This window comes from Crotalus tigris, unplaced genomic scaffold (genome assembly GCF_016545835.1).
Source record: "Crotalus tigris isolate CLP2741 ecotype Arizona unplaced genomic scaffold, ASM1654583v1 scf7180000024339.11422700, whole genome shotgun sequence".
Taxonomy (NCBI): Eukaryota; Metazoa; Chordata; class Lepidosauria; order Squamata; family Viperidae; genus Crotalus; species Crotalus tigris.
In genome coordinates, this window is record NW_024100509.1 from 7,325,099 (window position 1) to 7,343,818 (window position 18,720).

Consider the following 18,720-nt stretch of genomic DNA (forward strand, 5'->3'; position numbering starts at 1 on the left):
CAGGACTATGCGCATGTCTATCTATTTGAGTTGCATTGGAACGGCGGGCGCAGGAGATCCGGGGCTCAGCTGGACCCGAGAGCAACAAAAGAAGCTGTTTACAAAAGTGGGGGGAGGGGAGATGTGTGCAAGTGTGGAGGCTTGGCATCAGCGTACCAAGAGTGAAAAGGTTGAGGAGCCTATTATATTAAGGGGATGGGTGTTGGAGGTTGCAAGGCGCATGTTTTGCTGCACTAGTGAAGCCGCACTTGAAATACTGGGTCCAGTTCTGGTTACCATGACATAAAGAAGATGCCCCTAAAAAATGCATAAAGGGTCTAGAAGCTAAACTTTATCATGAATGGTTAAGGGACATATGTCTAACCTATCAAAGAGAAGGATTAGGAAGTGATATGATAGCTCTCTTCCAGTACTTGAGGGGTTATCATAGAGGAGAGGGGACTTTTATTTTCCAAAGGACCAAAGGGAAAGATAAGTAATGAGTGGAAACTTGTTAAAGATCCAGCCTAGAACCAAGGAGGAATTTCCTGACAGAACATTTAATTTTGCCTTTTGAAATTGGTGCTCCATCAGTGGAGGTTTTCAAGAATATGCTGGACAACCATTTGAGTGGAATAGTATAAGATCTCCTGCCTTGAGCAGCAGCTTGGACTAAAAGTCCTCTGATTCTGTGTTTTGTGACTGACTTCCAGGCAGCATGATGCAATTATCTAAGCAGATCCATCCTCACATTTTACAACAATGGAGCTTGGCAATAAGGTAGTGATGTGAGGTCCTTTCCAACCCTATAATTTTACGATTCTATTGTGTTCTATAAACCCTGTCTAGTTTTTCAAAAGGGTCCTTTGGACAGGAAGCAGAAAGGCGAGGGAGAAGGCAAGAGAGAAGCTGAATTTTAAGAATGAGGTACATGACTGGCTTGGACAGGCGGCTTCTGCTTTTTTGGGGGGGAAGAAAGGTGTTTTATAAATACTGAAAAAGACTATATTTTACTTTGATATATATTTTATTTGGATACTAAAAAGGAAAAAAGACAGAAAAGGTATTTTTCTATATATATATATATATATATATATAGGTCTTTGGTTGTTCGGGTTTTCTCCCGCGTAAAATTGGAAGTGTCTTGGCAACGTTTCGACGAAGTCACATTCGTCATCTTCAGGCTGGTGTTTTTAGCTTCTTGCTTTGAGCAGCAATGTGTGGTTTTAGCTGTTTCTTCCTTTTAACTGCCAGTGAGGGTATGAACTGATTGGATGGGAGCTTGGCTGTGTTCTGATTGGGTGGAGGTGTGTTCTGAATGGTTAGGGGCTTGGCTGTGCTCTGATTGGCTGGGGGAGTGTTCTGTTTGGTTGTGCTCAGGTTAGTCTGAGTTGCAGAGGGGTTTAAGATTTTGGGGTTAGGGAGTCGTTTGTCAATAAGGGCAGGTTTCCAAATGGCTGGTAGGCGGGAGGTATCATCTCGCTTGTTCATGCTGTGTGGGCGTTTTTCTATCTCGATGGCTTCTCTGATTATTCTGTTATTAAAATGTTCACTTTTGGCAATGGTTCTGGTATTTTTAAAGTCAATTTCATGTCCTGTGGCTTTAAGGTGTTGGACCAGGGAAGATGTTGGTTCCTCTTTTTTGACTGAGTTCTTATGTTCTTCAATGCGTGCACTTATTCTTCTGTTGGTTTGTCCGATGTATGTGGTGGGACAAGTGGTGCATGGGATTTCGTATACTCCTTGATTTTCTAATTCAATTTTATCTTTGGGGTTTCTAAGGATGGTGGATATTTTTCTGTTTGTGCAGAATGCTGTTTTGATGTTGTGTTTATGGAGGATCTTACTGATTCTGTCTGTGGTGTCTTTTATGTATGGGAGGAGGGCTTTGCCGTTTCTTGTTCTTTGTCTTGGATTTTAGTGGGGGTTTCTTTTTGGATTAGGTTTGTAATCTTATTTCTATGGAATCCATTGGATGTTAGTACATTGGTGAGAGTGTGTAGGTTCGGGTTTTAGGTGTTGTTCGTCAGCTAAGCGTTTTGTTCTGGAGATGAGTGTCTTGGCTACAGAGTTGATCTGTGCTGGGTGGTGGTGTGAGAGAGCGTGCAGATAGCGGTTTGTGTGTGTTTTCTTCTGGTAGATGGTGTGTCCTAGGGAGCCATTGGATTTCTTGTAGACTAAGACATCCAGGAAGGGAAGTTGGTTGTTAGCTTCAACAAGCTAACAAAAGATAGAAAAAAGGAATTGATTTTTGGAAAAGACTTTTTTTTAACTCACTGAGGGGATCCAGTGCAAAAGTTTAATATTGCAACTTCTGCTTATTTTCCTACTGAATTTCAAAATACTTTTGAGGGAAAGATAAGCTATGCAGCTGTGGAAGCTGTAGGGGTGGATGTTGTTTGCATTAAATATAGCCTCCACAAAAAAGAAAAAGAGATCTTCTTTTAAGCATTAGTATTAAAATGGAGAAACCTCAGCTACAATTGAATTGTGCACTTATATTGTAAAAGATTTATGAGGCCGCTGCAGAAATATATGCTACATTTAAAAACTGTACTTTAGAATCAAGATCCAGAGACTCTACTACATTTGTTCAAACTGATGTTCAGGCTACAACTGACTATGGTATAAATCAAAATGTACCAGAAGAGGAATTTACAGAGATAGAAGAGGAACTTATTTCGTCTGAAAACCCTCTCTTCAGCAACTTAGAGAATCAGAAGAAGCAAAGACAAAGATCTCAAACTGCAAAGCAACGACGCTGCAAGGAGAAGAGAAAAAGACGTTTACTGCAGAGAAAGGGATTTATATTTCTTCAAAGATTACTACAAGCAACAAGGATGGATTTATGGTTGAAAGGGAAAAAAGACGTTTACTGCAGAGGAAGGGATTTATATTTTCTCAAAGATTATTACAAGCAACAAGAATGGATTTATTGGTTGAAAGGGAAGCGCTTTTATGGAAACCTGTGTGGCATAGAAAAAAACCTAGAATTAGACTGAAAAAGAAATTTAAAACTGTTTAATGGTAAAAGGCAACGCTGGTTTTATGGATTGTTTTAAGGATAATGATCTAGATTTAGAAGTAAGGAAAATTCAATTATATACAGGTGTGTTTAAATTAGTTAGATGATTTTTTTTTTGCTTTATGGAAATTTGCTTGGTACAGAAATATGAAAGTTAAAATTGGAGTGAGGTTTTCACGGGTGTTTGTATGTAGGTCTTTGGTTATTCGGGTTTTCTCCCGTGTAAAATTGGAAGTGTCTTGGCGAAGTCCCTGAAGATGACGATTGGGACTTCATCAAAACGTCGCCAAGACACTTCCAATTTTACGCGGGAGAAAATCCGAATAACCAAAGACCTACATATATATGTATGTATGTATGTTCTGGAATTGAAAAAACGTTTAGCTATGAGAATGGAATTTTGAAGTGCTTAAATTGATTAGGTGATTTCTGAGTATAACAATATGATCTGATAAGGTATGATAATTAATTGGATGGAATTTGAAGTTTCTGTAATGAATTGAAAGGAATTAAGGTTTAACATTTTTTCTTAATTAAGTTAGTTATTATTGGAAGAAGAAATGAATGAGATTGGTGATAGAAAGGGATGAAAGAGATTAGGAACTTCAACATATCTGGTAGAGATATTTGAAGTAATAATTTGTTGTAAAACAATATTTGATTATGGTAATTGTAAATTGATAAAGTTTTAAAACAGGTAGAGTAGTAACAGAAATCTAAGCTAGAAATGGAATATATTAAATTTATTATGTTATCTGTGGGAAATAGAGAGATGACAGTGAATGTATTAAGTTGAGCTGTTTATGTTTTTTACTTCGGAATGTTTGTTTACCCAAACACCACGGTGTGTCTTAAGTACTTTTTGTTAAAATTAAAAAACCAATAAAATATATTTTTTTTAAAAAAAGAATGAGTACATGAAATTTTGCAATTTCAACAACTGGATTTTTTGCAGGAAGTGACCATGTAATCTAGGGATTCAAGATGCTGCTGAAAAACAACTTGGAGCATAGTCATATACTACATATACTGAACATCAGGACAACCAATTTCAAAAGCTGTAGAGAAATATACGTAGAACTACTTGACTTTCAGTTCAAAGGGAACTCAGGAGAGTTGGGAATTTCTGAAAATAAAGATACTAGAACTACGTTTATCACCCATTCCAATGAGATGGGACAGTTTGCAAAACCAATGTATATACAGTTTTAACAGTGTTAAGAGTTAAATGACCAGAATAAAAGATCTATAATCACTGTTGTATTAGAAAGCAGCTATCTGCAGGAAAACAATATTGTAAGGTCAAAAGAAATTTAGACTTTAATGTCAATAGAAAAAGAGGTGGGTTCATTACTAGCAGAAGATAAAAGATAGTAATAAATGAAGGTCATAGGAATAATGACCCAAGGAGATAGTTTGGGGAACACCTGACTGTTGTGATTCCAGGAGACCAACTGGTAAACTTGCTTTATGGTACCTTATGGTATCTTGCCACATATTTCAACACTTCTGCCCCTTCTTCTTATCAAAATCTTTGATAAACTGAAATCAATACAGAATAAAAGTTGGAAGGGACCTTGGAGATTTTCTAATCTAACCCCCTGCTCAAATAGGAGACCCTATATACCATTTTGGATACGTGGCTGTCAAAACTCTTCTTAAAACTCTCCAGGGATGGAGCACCTGCAACTTCTGGAGGCAAGCCATTCCACTGATTAATTGTTCTGTCAGAAAATTTCTCATTTCTCTCTTTGATAAGTTTCCATCCGTTATTTCTTGTTCTGACCTTAGATACTTTGGAGAATAGGTAGAACCCCTCTTCTCTGTGACAGCCCCTCAAATACTAGAAGACTATTATCATCACCCCTAGTCTTTCTCTTCATTAGACTTGGCATACCCAGTTCCTACAACCTTTCATGTTTTAGTCTCCAGTTCCCTAATTATTGTTCTTCTGTACATTTTTTCGAGAGCCTCAACATTTTTTTGGGACCGTGATGATCAAAAGATGCAGTATTCCAAGTGTAGTTCTATTAAAATAGTATAACATGGCACTAACTCTTCAGGTGACCTTGATACTATCCTGTTGATGAAGCCTAGGACCGCATTGGCTTTTCTGGCAACTGCAGCCCACTGCTAGCTCATACTTAAGTGGTTCTCCACTAGGACTCCTAAACCCCTCTCACAATTACTACTGTTGAGCCACGTACAACCCATAGCTGTCTTTTGATTTTTCTTGCCTAAATGTAGGACCTTACTTTTCTCACCTCTGAATTGCATTTTGTTGGATAGGGCTCAATGTTCAAGTCTTGTCAAGCAAATGCATGAGGAATAAATAGGAAATATTTGTAGGCATTACTCTTATTCTTAATGTTCTATATCAGCGGTTCTCAACCTATGGGTCGCGACCCCATTTGGGGTCGATCGACCATTTTACGGGGGTCGCCAAATAATGCGATCCGCCATTTCCCCCCCTCAGGGGCCGCCGCGCGTGGGGGGGATGCGCGCCACGCGTCGGGGGCACTGCGCATGCGTGGCACGTTTGTGTGACGGGGGTCGCCGTCACACAAACGTTGAGAAACGCTGTTCTATATTCTATCCTGTAAAACCATTCCTAGGCCTTTTAGAAAAAGGAAGATAGTGGGCAGTGTATTTTTTTTTCTATTATTGGTTAGTGACAAATAGTACTTCCAAGTTCTGTAGTTTTCTCCCACTTGATGTAGATTTCAAAACGCCTTATGTCAGGGGTCTTCAAACTTGGCCCTTTTATGATTTGTGGACTTCAACTCCCAGAATTCCTCAGCCAGGGTGCCTGGCTGAGGAATTCTGGGAGCTGAAGTCCACAAGTCATAAAAGGGCCAAGTTTGAAGACCCCTGCCTTATGTACTTGAAAAAACAGTAAATATACACCCAAAAAGAACATGCACAGGTGTATGGTAGCAATGTGGTATGTTTATAGTGTAATTCTACATTTTTCTATATCCCAAAATCTGTGAAATCAACTCGAAGAAACATGTTAGAATTGGGACATAACAAAAACCTGTATTGGCATGGATCAAAACTGGCAGCAATAGTTTCTCCACTGCTCAAGGCTGCATGAGTGATGTCTGCATTCTCTATTGGAGTGACGAGGCTCATCTGCGCGAACCGTCTGGGGTAAGAGGTGGAGAGAAGGGCACCTGAGCGCGCGCGCCAAGCCGCAACTTGGCTGGAAGCAGGAGAAGCTTATGAGGCCAAGTCAACAAATCTTCCCAGACTAGATACGCTGAAGCACAGAGACTATGGCGGGGGACAGCGAGCAGCAACCTCAGCGCTATCGCGAGTTCGTTGGTGGAAAAAAGCCTTTCCTCATTGGACTTAGCGGGGGAACAGCCAGTGGCAAGGTGAGCAGTTCCATTGCAAGGTGGATAATAAAAATGCAGCAATACTTTCCAGAGCTGGGCAACGCGCCTCTTAAGACCCACTAAAGTTCCTCTCCCAGATGTTGACATTACTGACATTAAACACTAGATTTGGGATTAAATATAGCTGCTCCTATGGGTGAATAGTATTTTTTTATTACACGCAGCGCGTGTGTGTTTGTGTGTGCAATGTTTCTACCACGTGCGCAAAATAATTTAGTTCTCAAATTAATCCCGTACACGTGTTTTGGGAGGCACTTCCTTCCTGTCCTGTCGATGCACCGGCGGTGTGTGTGGGGGGAGAAACATGACGCGAGTAGACCAGTACATCCGGATTTTGCTCTTTGCAATCGCTCGAGAGATTCCCGAGAATCTTAGGTGCAGGAAGTGGCGCAAAGAAGATCTAACTGTCCTTGCGATCCTGCAAAGTGACTCCATCCCAAAACGTGCCTTCAAGTTTTCACCGACACTTGCTCTCTTACAATATCCTTTTTTTTAAAAAAAATGTTTTTTTACATAATCACCTTAATATTTAGTAAACATTGTGTTGTCTGGGTTTATGTTTAAAACAATAAAAATTAGTTTGTATAATTCTATAGTCCACATAATAGCTTTGCTTGATGTTCTCTTCTTCCAAAAATGTTCTCTTTTGCCAATCTTGAATTAATAACAATTCTTATTATTTAGGTAAATAACAAATATAAACATTCTTCTAATATTTCTGCAAATAATAACAACATTGATATAAAGCTTTTCTAACTGATCATCTTGATTGCCTTATCATAGATCCTGTTTAAAATTCTTATTTAAGTTTATTTTCCCCACAATATTTGAAACATTCTTACTGGTTAAAATTTTCATTACACTTAAGTATTTAAGTCTCCAACACTTTTAGTTTCTTGTATCTTAAAAAAAAAAAACAAGAAAAGAAAAGAAAAAGAAATAAGAAGATAGTATACTTACTACTTAAAATACATATCCCTCTTAGACTAATGTACATTTATAACCAGAATTTTTCTCTTCTTTTTAACCATATTCAAGCATATGTTTAATCTTTTAAGTCAGGGGTGTCAAACTCAATTTCACTGAGGGCCACATCAGGATTGTGGTTGACCTTGGGGGGCTGGGTGGGCGTGGTTGAGGTGGGCGTGGCCAGCTCAACATCGCTTGTGTTGGAGGTCACCTGTGTGGTCTGGGCGGGGCTGGGGGGGATCCAGCCTGGTCGAGCTCCCAGGGCACAGGGACCCCACAGCCCAACCCAGCCCAGGCCAGCCCTGCTGTCCCAAGACGGTGTCCTGCTGTGCTTACCTCCTCCTCGAAGCTGCTGCTGCTGTTCTTGCTCTCCTTGGCCAATTTGCTCATGATGTGTGGGAGGGCAAAGTATGTGGGTCAGAGGGAGGCCCACTCCCTCTCCATGTGAGGAAACCTGGCTTTGTAACTAAAGTATCCTCAGCAATAGGATGGGAGACCACCAGGAGAGATCAGGAGGAGGAGACAAGGGGATGGCAAAAGGGCAGCAAGGCTGCTGGTGGCGAAGTGCTAAGGCAACACTTCCCTTAGACCTTCTGTCTCTCTCATTGTAATCTCTCATTGTTAACCGCCCGGAGTCCTGCGGGAGTGGGGTGGTCTATACATTTTAATAAATAAATAAATCCCCTTCCTTCCTTCCTTTTTCCCTTTTCTTCTTTTTCCTTCTCTCTTTATTCTCCTTTTTTTCTTCTTCCTTCCCCTCTTTCCTTCTTTTTTCTTTGTCTTTCCTCTCTCCCTTTCTCCATCCCTTCTTGGATGCTCAGATGCAAAGGGGGAAACATTTCTGGATGCTTTCTTGCTTTGTGATCAAATGCCACTTTTGCTAGTAGTTTGTGGCCACTTAAAAGACTGAGAACAAACCAGGCTCAGTTTATCCTGTGCTTGCTTTTAGTGGGGGTGTCCGCAGACAACAGTACAGCAAAACTGTCAAAATGGTGGCTGTGATAGTTAATAAGAGCTCCTCTGTTTTTTATGTGGAACAGCTTTATCTTTTATGAGCAGAGGTAGGTTAGTTGTTTTTCTATTAATACATAATCCTTAAAAGAGCTATCCTGTAAGGAGCCTGCCTTGGTCTAATTCAGACTGGAAATATATCAAAGGAAAATATTTTCCCCACTCTGCTTTGTCCTGCTTTCCCCACTGGAAATGGCTGTTTGCAACATATAAGGAGGGGATACTTTCTTAAGAGCTCACAATTGAAGAATACCAATGTTAACTTGGATTGCCAACTAAGTTCTGTCTGTGACAAAACAGAACACAAAATAGCTTTCTCCTTGGAACTGGGGCATTTCCAACCGAATTGCCTCTCCTTCCCTGACTCCTTCCTTCCTTCCTTCCTTCCTTCCTTCCTTTCTCTCCTTGCTTTTTTTTAAGCTGCCAGAGGCTCCAGGCAGAAGTGGCAACAGGAAGCCAGCGGTGGGCAAAGGCTCCCCCCCCCGTCATTGCCTCTGCATGGCTTAGCTCACCTCTCCCAGACCCACGCAGTATGTTTGTGGCTGGTGAGCGGGGCATGGAGGTGTTAGTGTGAAGAAAGGTGAGCAGCAGCCTCAGCGGCAAGAAGGGCTGTCAAAAAGAGCAGAGTCTGTGTGTTCTGCCTGCTACAAGCTCACCTGTCAGCCTTTTCTTTCCATGCCTTGGATCAGCTGTAACGTGCCATGGAGAGCTTGGCTGACCTGGGCAAGGCAGGTGTGCACACAGACTGCTGTTTTCAGTGGGTGCTTTGGCGCCTGGCCCAGCAAAGTGGAGCCAGGCGTAGTGAGATGTGGCCTGGCAAAGCAGAGCCGGACAAGGAGAGACCCAATAAAACGGGGCATGGCCGGGTGTGACGGGCGAGGCTGGGAGGAATGGGGTGTGGCCAGGCTAGGCCAGGTGGGGTGGGTTGAGACAAATGAGCTGCAGCTGCTCCTGCGTACCATCAGTCTCCGAGCGCTCACCATTTCCTGTGCGTGTGCCGGGAGGTGCCCAGTCTGGTTGGGGTGGGCCAGGGCTGGGCCAGCGGGTGCTGGTCCCTTGCTATTTCTGGAACAGCTCCAGGGGGAAAATTTGGGCCCTTGGCAGGCTGTATCTGGCACGCGGGCCTTGTGTTTGACATATCTGTTTTAAGTGTTCCATTTAATAAATCTAATTATCTAATCTTTTAGATCTAATCAAAACATTTTTATCCATTCACAGTATTCCCTCTGATAGATCCCATCATCTAATTTCTTGATTCTCATTTTAGCCTTTTTTCTCAGACATCTTTCCTGATCAATATGTTTCTCTGAATCAAGGAGTTTTCCCATAGTCTTACATATGTTATTGTAGGTACAAAGGGCAAATCAGATGAGATGTTTTTATAGGAAGGTTTCACCCCTTTGTATTCATTGAAATTTTTTTTCCTTTCTCCCTTAATTTCTCTTATCATTTTTTGTCTCTTAAATTCTGTAATCCACTTTGTCAAATCTTTTTTCTTGTCCTCAGACTTATTTTGCAATCTCAGAGAATATGTTATCTTTTCCATGCCCATTATTTCCTGTAATTTTTTTTCTACCTGGGTTTAGTTATACTTCCTTTCGTTATTAGGTTCCATCTTTAAATCTCTCTCCTCTGGTTCATCAGTTGTCTGTTTTATCTGCTCACTCTTTATTTTTATTTTCTGAGAGTTTTTTTGTTGTAAAGTTAAATTGGAGATGTATTCATTTATATTTTCAAAGTTATTTTTAATTTTCTTGTGGTTTGAAATCATACTTTCCTCCTGGAAAGTATTCATTTTTTCTTGGTATATTCTTTCTGCAGATCTTTGGTTTTCCATAATAGCCCAAAATCAGGCTTTTCGTTTCTCTGTAGACAGCTTTAAAGTCACAGCTGAATAAGTATTTGTAATTCAGAAAGGTCAATTTTTTTTCTTCTAAAGTTTATAATTCTTGCTTTGTAGGTAGCCCAAGATATTTTTTCTTTTTTTTTTGTCACAGCTGCTCTCTGTTTTTAAGACACTGAAGGTCACCAGCAACAAGTTTTCTTTTCCTGGGCTTTGCCAATTCCTATATTAAAGTAACTACAATATGTTCATCCAGTACTAGATGTCAGCACTAGTTTGTTTTTCAGTTTTCAGTTTTCAAATAAAGTTATTTTCTTTCTTTCAGAGTTATTTTCTTCTATTTTCATGCTTTAACAGGGAAATCTTAATACATTCATTTCATTTCAGTATATTTCTGTCCCTACTTAAAGGTTTAATTTGCCGCTTCCGTCTGCAGGAGGGTGGGACAAAGATCCCCCTCCTTCTCACTTTTGGAGGCTTTTTCCTTCTTGGGGTTTTTTTCCCCCAGGAAATCACTTATCAAGTAGAAGAGAGAAAATCAGTGTTATTACTGAGTTCCAAGCACATTATTTACAATCAGCTTAAAATAGTGCTTTTGGGCTTTGGCTGCTTGTAGCACGGGCTAGACCAGTGATGGCGAACATATTAGAGACCGAGTGTCCCAAAACCGCCCTCTGTCCCTGCTCCGCTTCCCACCCTGCCTGCTCCGCCCCCTGTGCCCGGCCTCCCAGCCACGCACCACCTCCATGGCCCTCTGATCACCCAGGCAACACTGCAGCGCCATGGCAGCCACACCCTCTGCTCACACCCCGCAGCATCTGCACGCTACGGGATGCGAGGGCAGAGTCTTCTCCCTGCTGCCCAGCTATGTCCTTGGCTGTGCTGCTCTGTGCGGGCTGCACCTGGGGGTGGCTCTCCTCCAGGGGGGCTGCTGGTGAGGAGGGGGCTGCGGGAGGAAGTGGGGCTGGAGCGATGGCACGCATGTCCACAGAGAGGGCTCTGAGTGCCGCCTCTGGCATGCATGCTATAGGTTCGCCACCACTGGGCTAGACCCTGAAATTAAGCTAGCCTTTCTCCTGTTGTTTTCTGGAGGGCTTTTTCCAGACCGATCGGATCAATCACCGTCTCTTTGCACTCGGCGGGACTTCCCTCCTTCTTTATCGCATCTATGGGATGACTTCAGGCCCATTTAGGCTCTAACAGGACCTAACAGACAGAAATTGGCCGTAGGATGCAGACCCCCGTGATCCCTTGGCTGCTGCACTACTGCGCAAAACTGGAAGCTTCTCTTACAATTTCCTTAATTGTTAATTAATACTGATATCTCAAATGCTTTGAATCAAGTCAAGACTTTCTTTTCTTTTTCCACAGAGGATTATGTATTTATTTTGAAAAATATAAATGGACTTTGGATTTGGATGGTGCGAACCAGGGAGGAGACTCTTTAAGAATTGGTGGGGTTTCTCCCATTCTTTCTCATGGACTAGTTTTCTCCCACAACTCCAAGTAATGAGCTTCTAAGTCTACGGCTGAAGAGATTCTGAGTTTTCAGAAGTTTTCAGAAGTTTTCAGAAGTTATTAGTTACTGGGAAAGAAGGCAGAATATATTCCTGTCACAACTAGGACTACCAAATATAGACTGCAAAACTAAGGAGAACTACTAGATTTTTCCAGATTTTTGAAGCTCATTTCTGGTAGCCTTAGTCATAAACAATGACTGTTTTAGTTGGGTTGCCTGGAAAGTGTTTATGACAGTGATGGAGAACCTATGGCATGTGTGCCAGAAGTGGCACTTGGAGCCCTCTCTGTAGGCACATGCATCGTCGCCCCAGCCTCGCCTCCTCCACAGCCCCCTCCTCACCAGCAGCCCCCCGGAGGAGAGTGGCCCCCAGGCGCAGCCCATGTGAAGCAGCGCAGCCAAGGACATGGTAGACGGGCAACGGGGACAAGACTCGGCCCTTGCACCCCATTGCGTAAAGATAATCCTGTGGGGCATGGGCGGAGGGCATGGCCACCATGGCGCTCCTGGGCTGCCTGGGTGATCTGTGGCGGGCTGTGGAGGTGGTGGGTGCCCAGTGGAGCAGGGATGTGTGGGGGTGGTTTTGGGGCACTCAACCTCTAAAACAGGGGGGTCAAACTCAATTTCATTGAGGGCCGCATCAGCATTGTGGTTGCCTCGGAGGGCCGAGTGGGTGCAGCCTACTGGGTGGGTGTGGATGGAGTGGGTGTGGCCTACTGGGTGGCGTGGCCAGCTTTACATCATTCACGTCAAGGGTGCCTATGGGGGCCTGGGCAGGAATGGGACAGATCTGAGGGTCTCTGGCAGAAAGAGGTGGGACCAGGGCAGAGTCCATCAAGCCAGATATGTGAAGTAGGTGAGGGCCATTTGCTGGCCACTTCCAAGCGATGGTGCATTTTTTCATTCCTCACAAAGGGCGACACCTCCCCAGCATGCACCCACGGGGCAAGGCTGATATGGCAGGGGTTCCTCGCTGTTTCCAGACGGCCTTGTGGAGCTAAGACTGAATGCATTTCAGCATAGATGGCCACCACAAAATTGTACATTGGTTCCCAGCCGGCCTGGGCCAGGACCAAGGCAGCGGGGGCCATTCCCTCACTGTTTCCAGGATGGCTTCGCGGGCCACATGAAACCACTTCGTGGGCCTCATCTGGCTTCCGGGCCTTGTGTTTGACATGTCTTCTCCAAAAGGTTCGCTATCACTGGTTTATGATATTAAGGCCAAGTTAGAACCCAGGAGACTTTTTCTAGTCCTGTGTAAGGCATGAAAGCCAGCTGGGTGATTTTGGTCACCCACTCTCTTATCCCAACTCACCTCACAGAGTTATTGCTGTGGAGAAAATAGGAGAAAAAGGAGTATTGTGTTTGTTTGCTGCCTTCAATTATTTATAAAAATAAGTACAATATAAATAAAGAAAGCTACACAGTGGGTCTTTGCTGGCCTTTTTATAGCATTAAGAAATTTAATTCAGTAGCTGCTCTGATTTCCTTCTGCCATACAACCTTATTCTGCAAAAGATTATTTCAGGTGGGTATAGGTAGTCCTTGACCAATGAATGCAATGGAGCCTGCCTATTACAGTCAAAAGGTAAAAGTCATGGCTATTAAGTGAAGCATCCACACAATATGCAGGGACCCTGAGGGGCAGGAAGTGAAGCATGAGGTGCCTCAAGGTGTGGGTGAGGTCTTGGGAGGCTCCAAGCAGGGTCTATGCTGCGTCTCCCAGTGCCTCTCCTGGGCCCTTAAGGAACCCTGTGTTCTACTTAACAACTTGGGCCTTCATCCCTGCTCTTCCTAATGCAGTCATTAAATGAAAGTGTGGGTCATTAAGTAGAGTATAGGGTGCCTTAGGAGCCCCAGGAGGCCTGGTGCAGACCATACTCCTGACTTCCCAAGACTTCATCAATCCCGAGGCACCTCATCTTTCAATTCCTGCTCCTTGGGGTCCCTGCAGGCCTTGGGCCTGTTTTCCACCCTTCTCATCAGCCCATGTTACCCATTGTACACTTCCTTTTCAAAGTTCTGCAGAACTCAGGTTAGCAAAGAAGGGAAGGCTGCTCCAGTCCTGGGCTACCATGGCACAATCCCAAAATTGTGGAACTTTTCACGCAGCCCATGAAAAGTGAATGACCGTGGGTGCACTGCATCAGTCATAACTTTGGAACTACACCTTTAGATCTGTGAGAAACAAGGCTCATATTCAAATTATTGGAAATAAAGTGTCTTATTAGAGCTTTTGCAAAGGCTGATGGATCTCTAAGCATACAAGCAAGAGAGAAAGATCACACATAGTTACAGATCTCAGCAGTTTAAATACATTTCTATCCCGGCCACACAGTCCCTCCTCCTTGGGTCTAGTTGATAGGCCTAAGTCAGTCACATGCTCACAGTCCACCTATAATGTGTCATCACATCTAAATGCTTAAAGTTAGTTAAACCCTTATTGTTATACAAACTTGCTAAGCACTCAGCTCCTTCATTTCTCACCTCTTTGGTATTCCCTTATCAGTTCTCTTGTTTATCTGTACAATGCAGTACCTGGTACACATCTCAAGCCTAGCAGATTTCATGCATCAGGCAAACATGGCTGTGCTTTGGATATGTAGTATTATGTGGTTATACCGGTACTTTAAAATTCTAACTCTAGGTAATTTGAATAAAGAATGAACCTTATTATTCATAAGTTATATGCTAGTTTACATTATGGAAGATTACAACTTATTATATCTCACAGGTCTACATTGTATATGTATGTATATGATACCCCACCCTTTTTTTCTGACATGCTTTCAGATATTTGAAGAGCACTACAGTAGCCTCCCTCAGTTTTCTCTTGACCAGAGACGGTACATTCAGAAAGTATTCAGACCCCCTTCATTTTTGTCAATTTTGTTATGCTATAGCCTGATTATACAGTTGTTGAAATTCATTTTTTCCTTATTAATCTACACTCAGTACCCCATAATGACAAAGTGAAAACAGAAATTTAGAAATGCATGTAAATTTATTTTACAAAACCCTGAAACATCACATTGGCATAAGTATTCAGACCTTTGCAACAACTTATGAAATTTAGCTGTGGTACTTCCCATTTTTCTTGATCGTTGCCTACATGTTTCTACACCTTGATTGGAATCCATCTGTGATAAATTAAATTGATTAGGCATGATTTGGAAAGGCATACATCTCTCTATAGAAGACCTCACAGCTGACAATGCATACTGTAGCAGAGCAAAAGCCATGAGGACAAAGGAACTGCAGAGCTCAGAGAAAGGATTATTGCAAGACACAGATCTGTGGAAGGCTACAATAAAATTTCTGCTACATCAAAGTTTCCTAAGAGCAGAATGACCTCCATAATTCTCAAATGGAAGTGGTTTGGCACAACCAGGACTCCTCCAAGAGCTAGTCCTCTGGTCAAACTGAGCAATTGGGGGAAAAGGATCTTAGTTACAGAGGTGACCAAGAACCCAATGGTCACTGTGACTGAGCTTCAGAGATCCTGTGTGGAGATGGGACATAGTTCCAGAAGGACAGCCATCATTTCAGACCTTCACCAATATGGGCTTTATGGCAGAGTGGCTAGACAGAAGCCTTTCCTCATGCAAAATACATGAAAGCCCATTTGAAGTTTGCAAAAAACCCGAAGGACTCTCAGACTGTGAGGAACAAGATCTCTGGTCTGATGAAATCAAGATTGAACTATTTGGCCTCAATTCTAAATGTTATGTCTAGAGGAAACCCAGTACTATCCCAACAATAAAGCATGGTAGTGGCAGTATCATGCTGTGGGAGTATTTTTCAGCAGCAGGGACTAGGAAGACTGGCCAGGGTTGAGGGAAAGCTGAATGGAGCATAGTACAGGGATATCCTCAATGAAAATCTGTTCCACAGTGCTCAGGACTTCATACTGGACCAAAAGTTCACTTTCCAACAAGACAACAATCCTAAGCACACAGCAAAGACAACATAGGAGTGGCTTAGGGACACCTGTTCTAGAGTGGCCCAATCAAAGCCCTGACTTGAACCATATTGAACATCTCTGGAGGGGCCTGAAAATGGCTGTCCATCAACGGTCGCCATCCAACCTGACTAAGCTTGAGAGGATTTTCAGCTTGTTGCGTCATAGCCCAAAAGACTTGAGGCTGTAATTTCTGCCAAAGGTGCTTCAACAAAATACTGAGTGAAGGGTCTGAATACTTAGGCCAATGTGATATTTCACTTGATTTTGGGTATGCTTTTCTCCTTTCTTGCAAATGTTCCAATACTAAACTTGGACAAAAGGGAGTGAGATTTCATGGCTTTTTCTTTGTAGCAGGTTTTCCAACCTGCCTCAGTGCTGTTGTCAAATGGTTTTTTTTCCCTACTGCAGCAGTTATTGCTTGTCAACAAACTGGTAAGGCCAAACTTGGAGTATTGTGTTCAATTCTGTTCATGATGCAAAAGATTCTAGAAAGAATACAGAAAAGAGCAAAAAAGATGATTAGTGACTAAAGGCTAAAGTGTACAATGAACGGTTGAGCGAAGAGAAGGAGTAGAAATGACATGACAAGTATTCCAATATTTGAAAGGCTGTCACAGAGAAGAGGGGGTTGATCTTTCTTTAAAGGGCAGGACAAGAAGCACTGGATGGAAGATTATCAAAGAGAGATCCAACTTGGAATTAAAGAAAAATTTTCTGACGATAAGAACAAAAACTACCTCTGGACGTTTGAATATTCCATCACAGGAGGCCTTTAAGAAAAGATTGGACTGCTATTTTTCTGGATGGTATAGGGCAGTGGTGGCGAACCTTTTAGAGACCAAGTGCCCAAACTGCAACCCAAAACCCATGCATCGCCGGGTGCTGGGTGGGTGTGGCCCATTGGCTGGGTGTGGCTGCGGTGGTAATGGCAGACTGGGTGGAACTAAAAAGTTCAATCAATCAATTCCAACTTTACAAGATCTTTTTTTTTCCCATGAGAAGTTGAAATTGAATGATTGATTGAACCTTTTTTTTTTTTTTGCACACGGCAGCAGAGGCCTAAAGCAAAAAGGTTTTATAAAACCCACCTAAAGGCCTAGGATTGGGGCGACGGCACACATGCCCACAGAGAGGGCTCTGAGTGCCACCTCTGGCACCCGTGCCATAGGTTCGCCACCACTGGTATAGGGTCTCCTGCTCAAGCAGGAGGTTGCCCTAGACAGGGCTATTCAACCTTTTCAGAGATTGTACCACTTTTAGGACATGACAATATTTGAGTACCACCAGTACTTAGCAAGGTGTCAAAAACTTGATGGCTAAAAAAAAGGAGATGATTTTGGGTTTTACTGATTAGATTCATTTATTGTTATAGAAATGGCTAGTTTATAATATTATGGAAAAATAATATTTAACCATCCAGGTGACTTGTCACAGATTGATAAGGGGATGGATAATCATAGACACATCTTGTCTTTTAATTTCCTCAAGGCAGACTTGGAAGACTGAAATGTTATAATGCTATAATCTGCTTTCTAAAAATACAAATCTGTTGAGAAGTGGCCCAACCATGAAAAGCAGCTACCTGGGCTAGAAGGCTATGGATAGCATTAAAGACTATCAAATATTAAAATTAAATACAAAGAAAAATACACAAAATTATGAATAATCAGATAAAAACTCACAGAACAAAACAGGCACATTTCCAACCTTCAATTTTTCCAAAGCAGTAAATGGAGACACGGGAGGTTTGGGGCTGTGTCTACTATCATAAAGTTGTAAGCATTTCCATTTAATACCATTTTCAATTACTCATTCCCCTGAGGAAAGGCATTAGTATTTCCTTTCCCTCTGCAAGAAAGTGGGATAAGTAGTAGGCACTTTTTCATGGCAGCTAAAGATCTGAGAAGACTACATAAATTTAAGGAGGCTCAGTATAAAATAGATAATTTACCTGGATGCTAGCTGGATGCTTCCATCAGAAGGTCAGTCACACATTGAAAGCCCAACAGCTTATATGTTAATCACATCTTTACATATTATCTGTGATTCTCTTTACAGATGCCTTTGACAATGAATTGATTGTCCAAACACTTAAAAAGATCATGGATGGAAAGGCAGTTCAAATACCTGTTTATGACTTCATTTCTCATTCTCGGTAAGTTTGCTTTTTGTACATCCCATTTCACAGCTCATTACTTACAATATAAAACATTGTTCTTAAGATGCTCTGCCCACTAGCAGCAGAGAATGCCACTGAGCACCTAGCGGAGATTTTGCATCTTATTTAAGCCCTTCCTTCCTTCTGGCTTTTGGCTCAGCTGGTGATAATCCAGCTGTTCTTCTGCTATTTAGCATGTATCAAGGATCATTTGGAGACTTATGGGAATTGGTTTCAGTACCCTCATGAATTTAAATGTTTCACCATAGGAAAGCTTTCAAGATTTCTGAGTCGACTGTGTGGCTTGATAATGTTGAATAAAATGAACTGGAGCAGGTTGTGCTAGTATTTATTTTAGCAATTTCCAGAATAATCTTTTTTTTCCTGAAAAGCAGATTTCTGCTTTCCTACTTTAATATCATGGAGCTTTTGATATTTTTGAATTTGGTTTGGCTGCTATGTAGGAGAGAGCAACAATATTCTTTTCAGTATCACTCTGTGGTCTCAGTGGCTGCTCCTACTTCTTGATCTGAAAACGCTTCTGTCAGAGCTGATTTCTCATGATGTTTTTCTTGGGGTTTAATAGGAAAAATCCCAGAGACTCTAGACTTCTGGAAAGATTGGAGACAGACAGGACATTTGGACCAATAAAAGATATATTTGAGCTCATATATTACTCATGCAACCAACATTTTTCTCTAAGTTTTTTTTTATAAACAAGTTTTATTGGTTTTTTAACTTTTACATCAAAGTGCTTGAGAAACACCGTGGTGATGGGGTAATCAATCATCCAAAGACAAAGTCATATATATATAACTCAAATTAATTCATTAAATGTTCCGTCTCTGTTT

The 18,720-nt window shown here is 41.9% G+C and overlaps 1 protein-coding gene across 1 annotated transcript in view; it reads left to right on the top strand.

Moving 5' to 3' along the window:
- Positions 1–6,282: 6,282 nt before the first annotated feature.
- Positions 6,283–18,720, top strand: part of UCK2 (uridine-cytidine kinase 2) — a 51,554-nt gene continuing 39,116 nt past the window's right edge. The window contains 2 exon segments of the mRNA XM_039326102.1: positions 6,283–6,460; positions 17,770–17,866. Coding sequence (XP_039182036.1) covers positions 6,283–6,460; positions 17,770–17,866 — 275 coding nt within the window.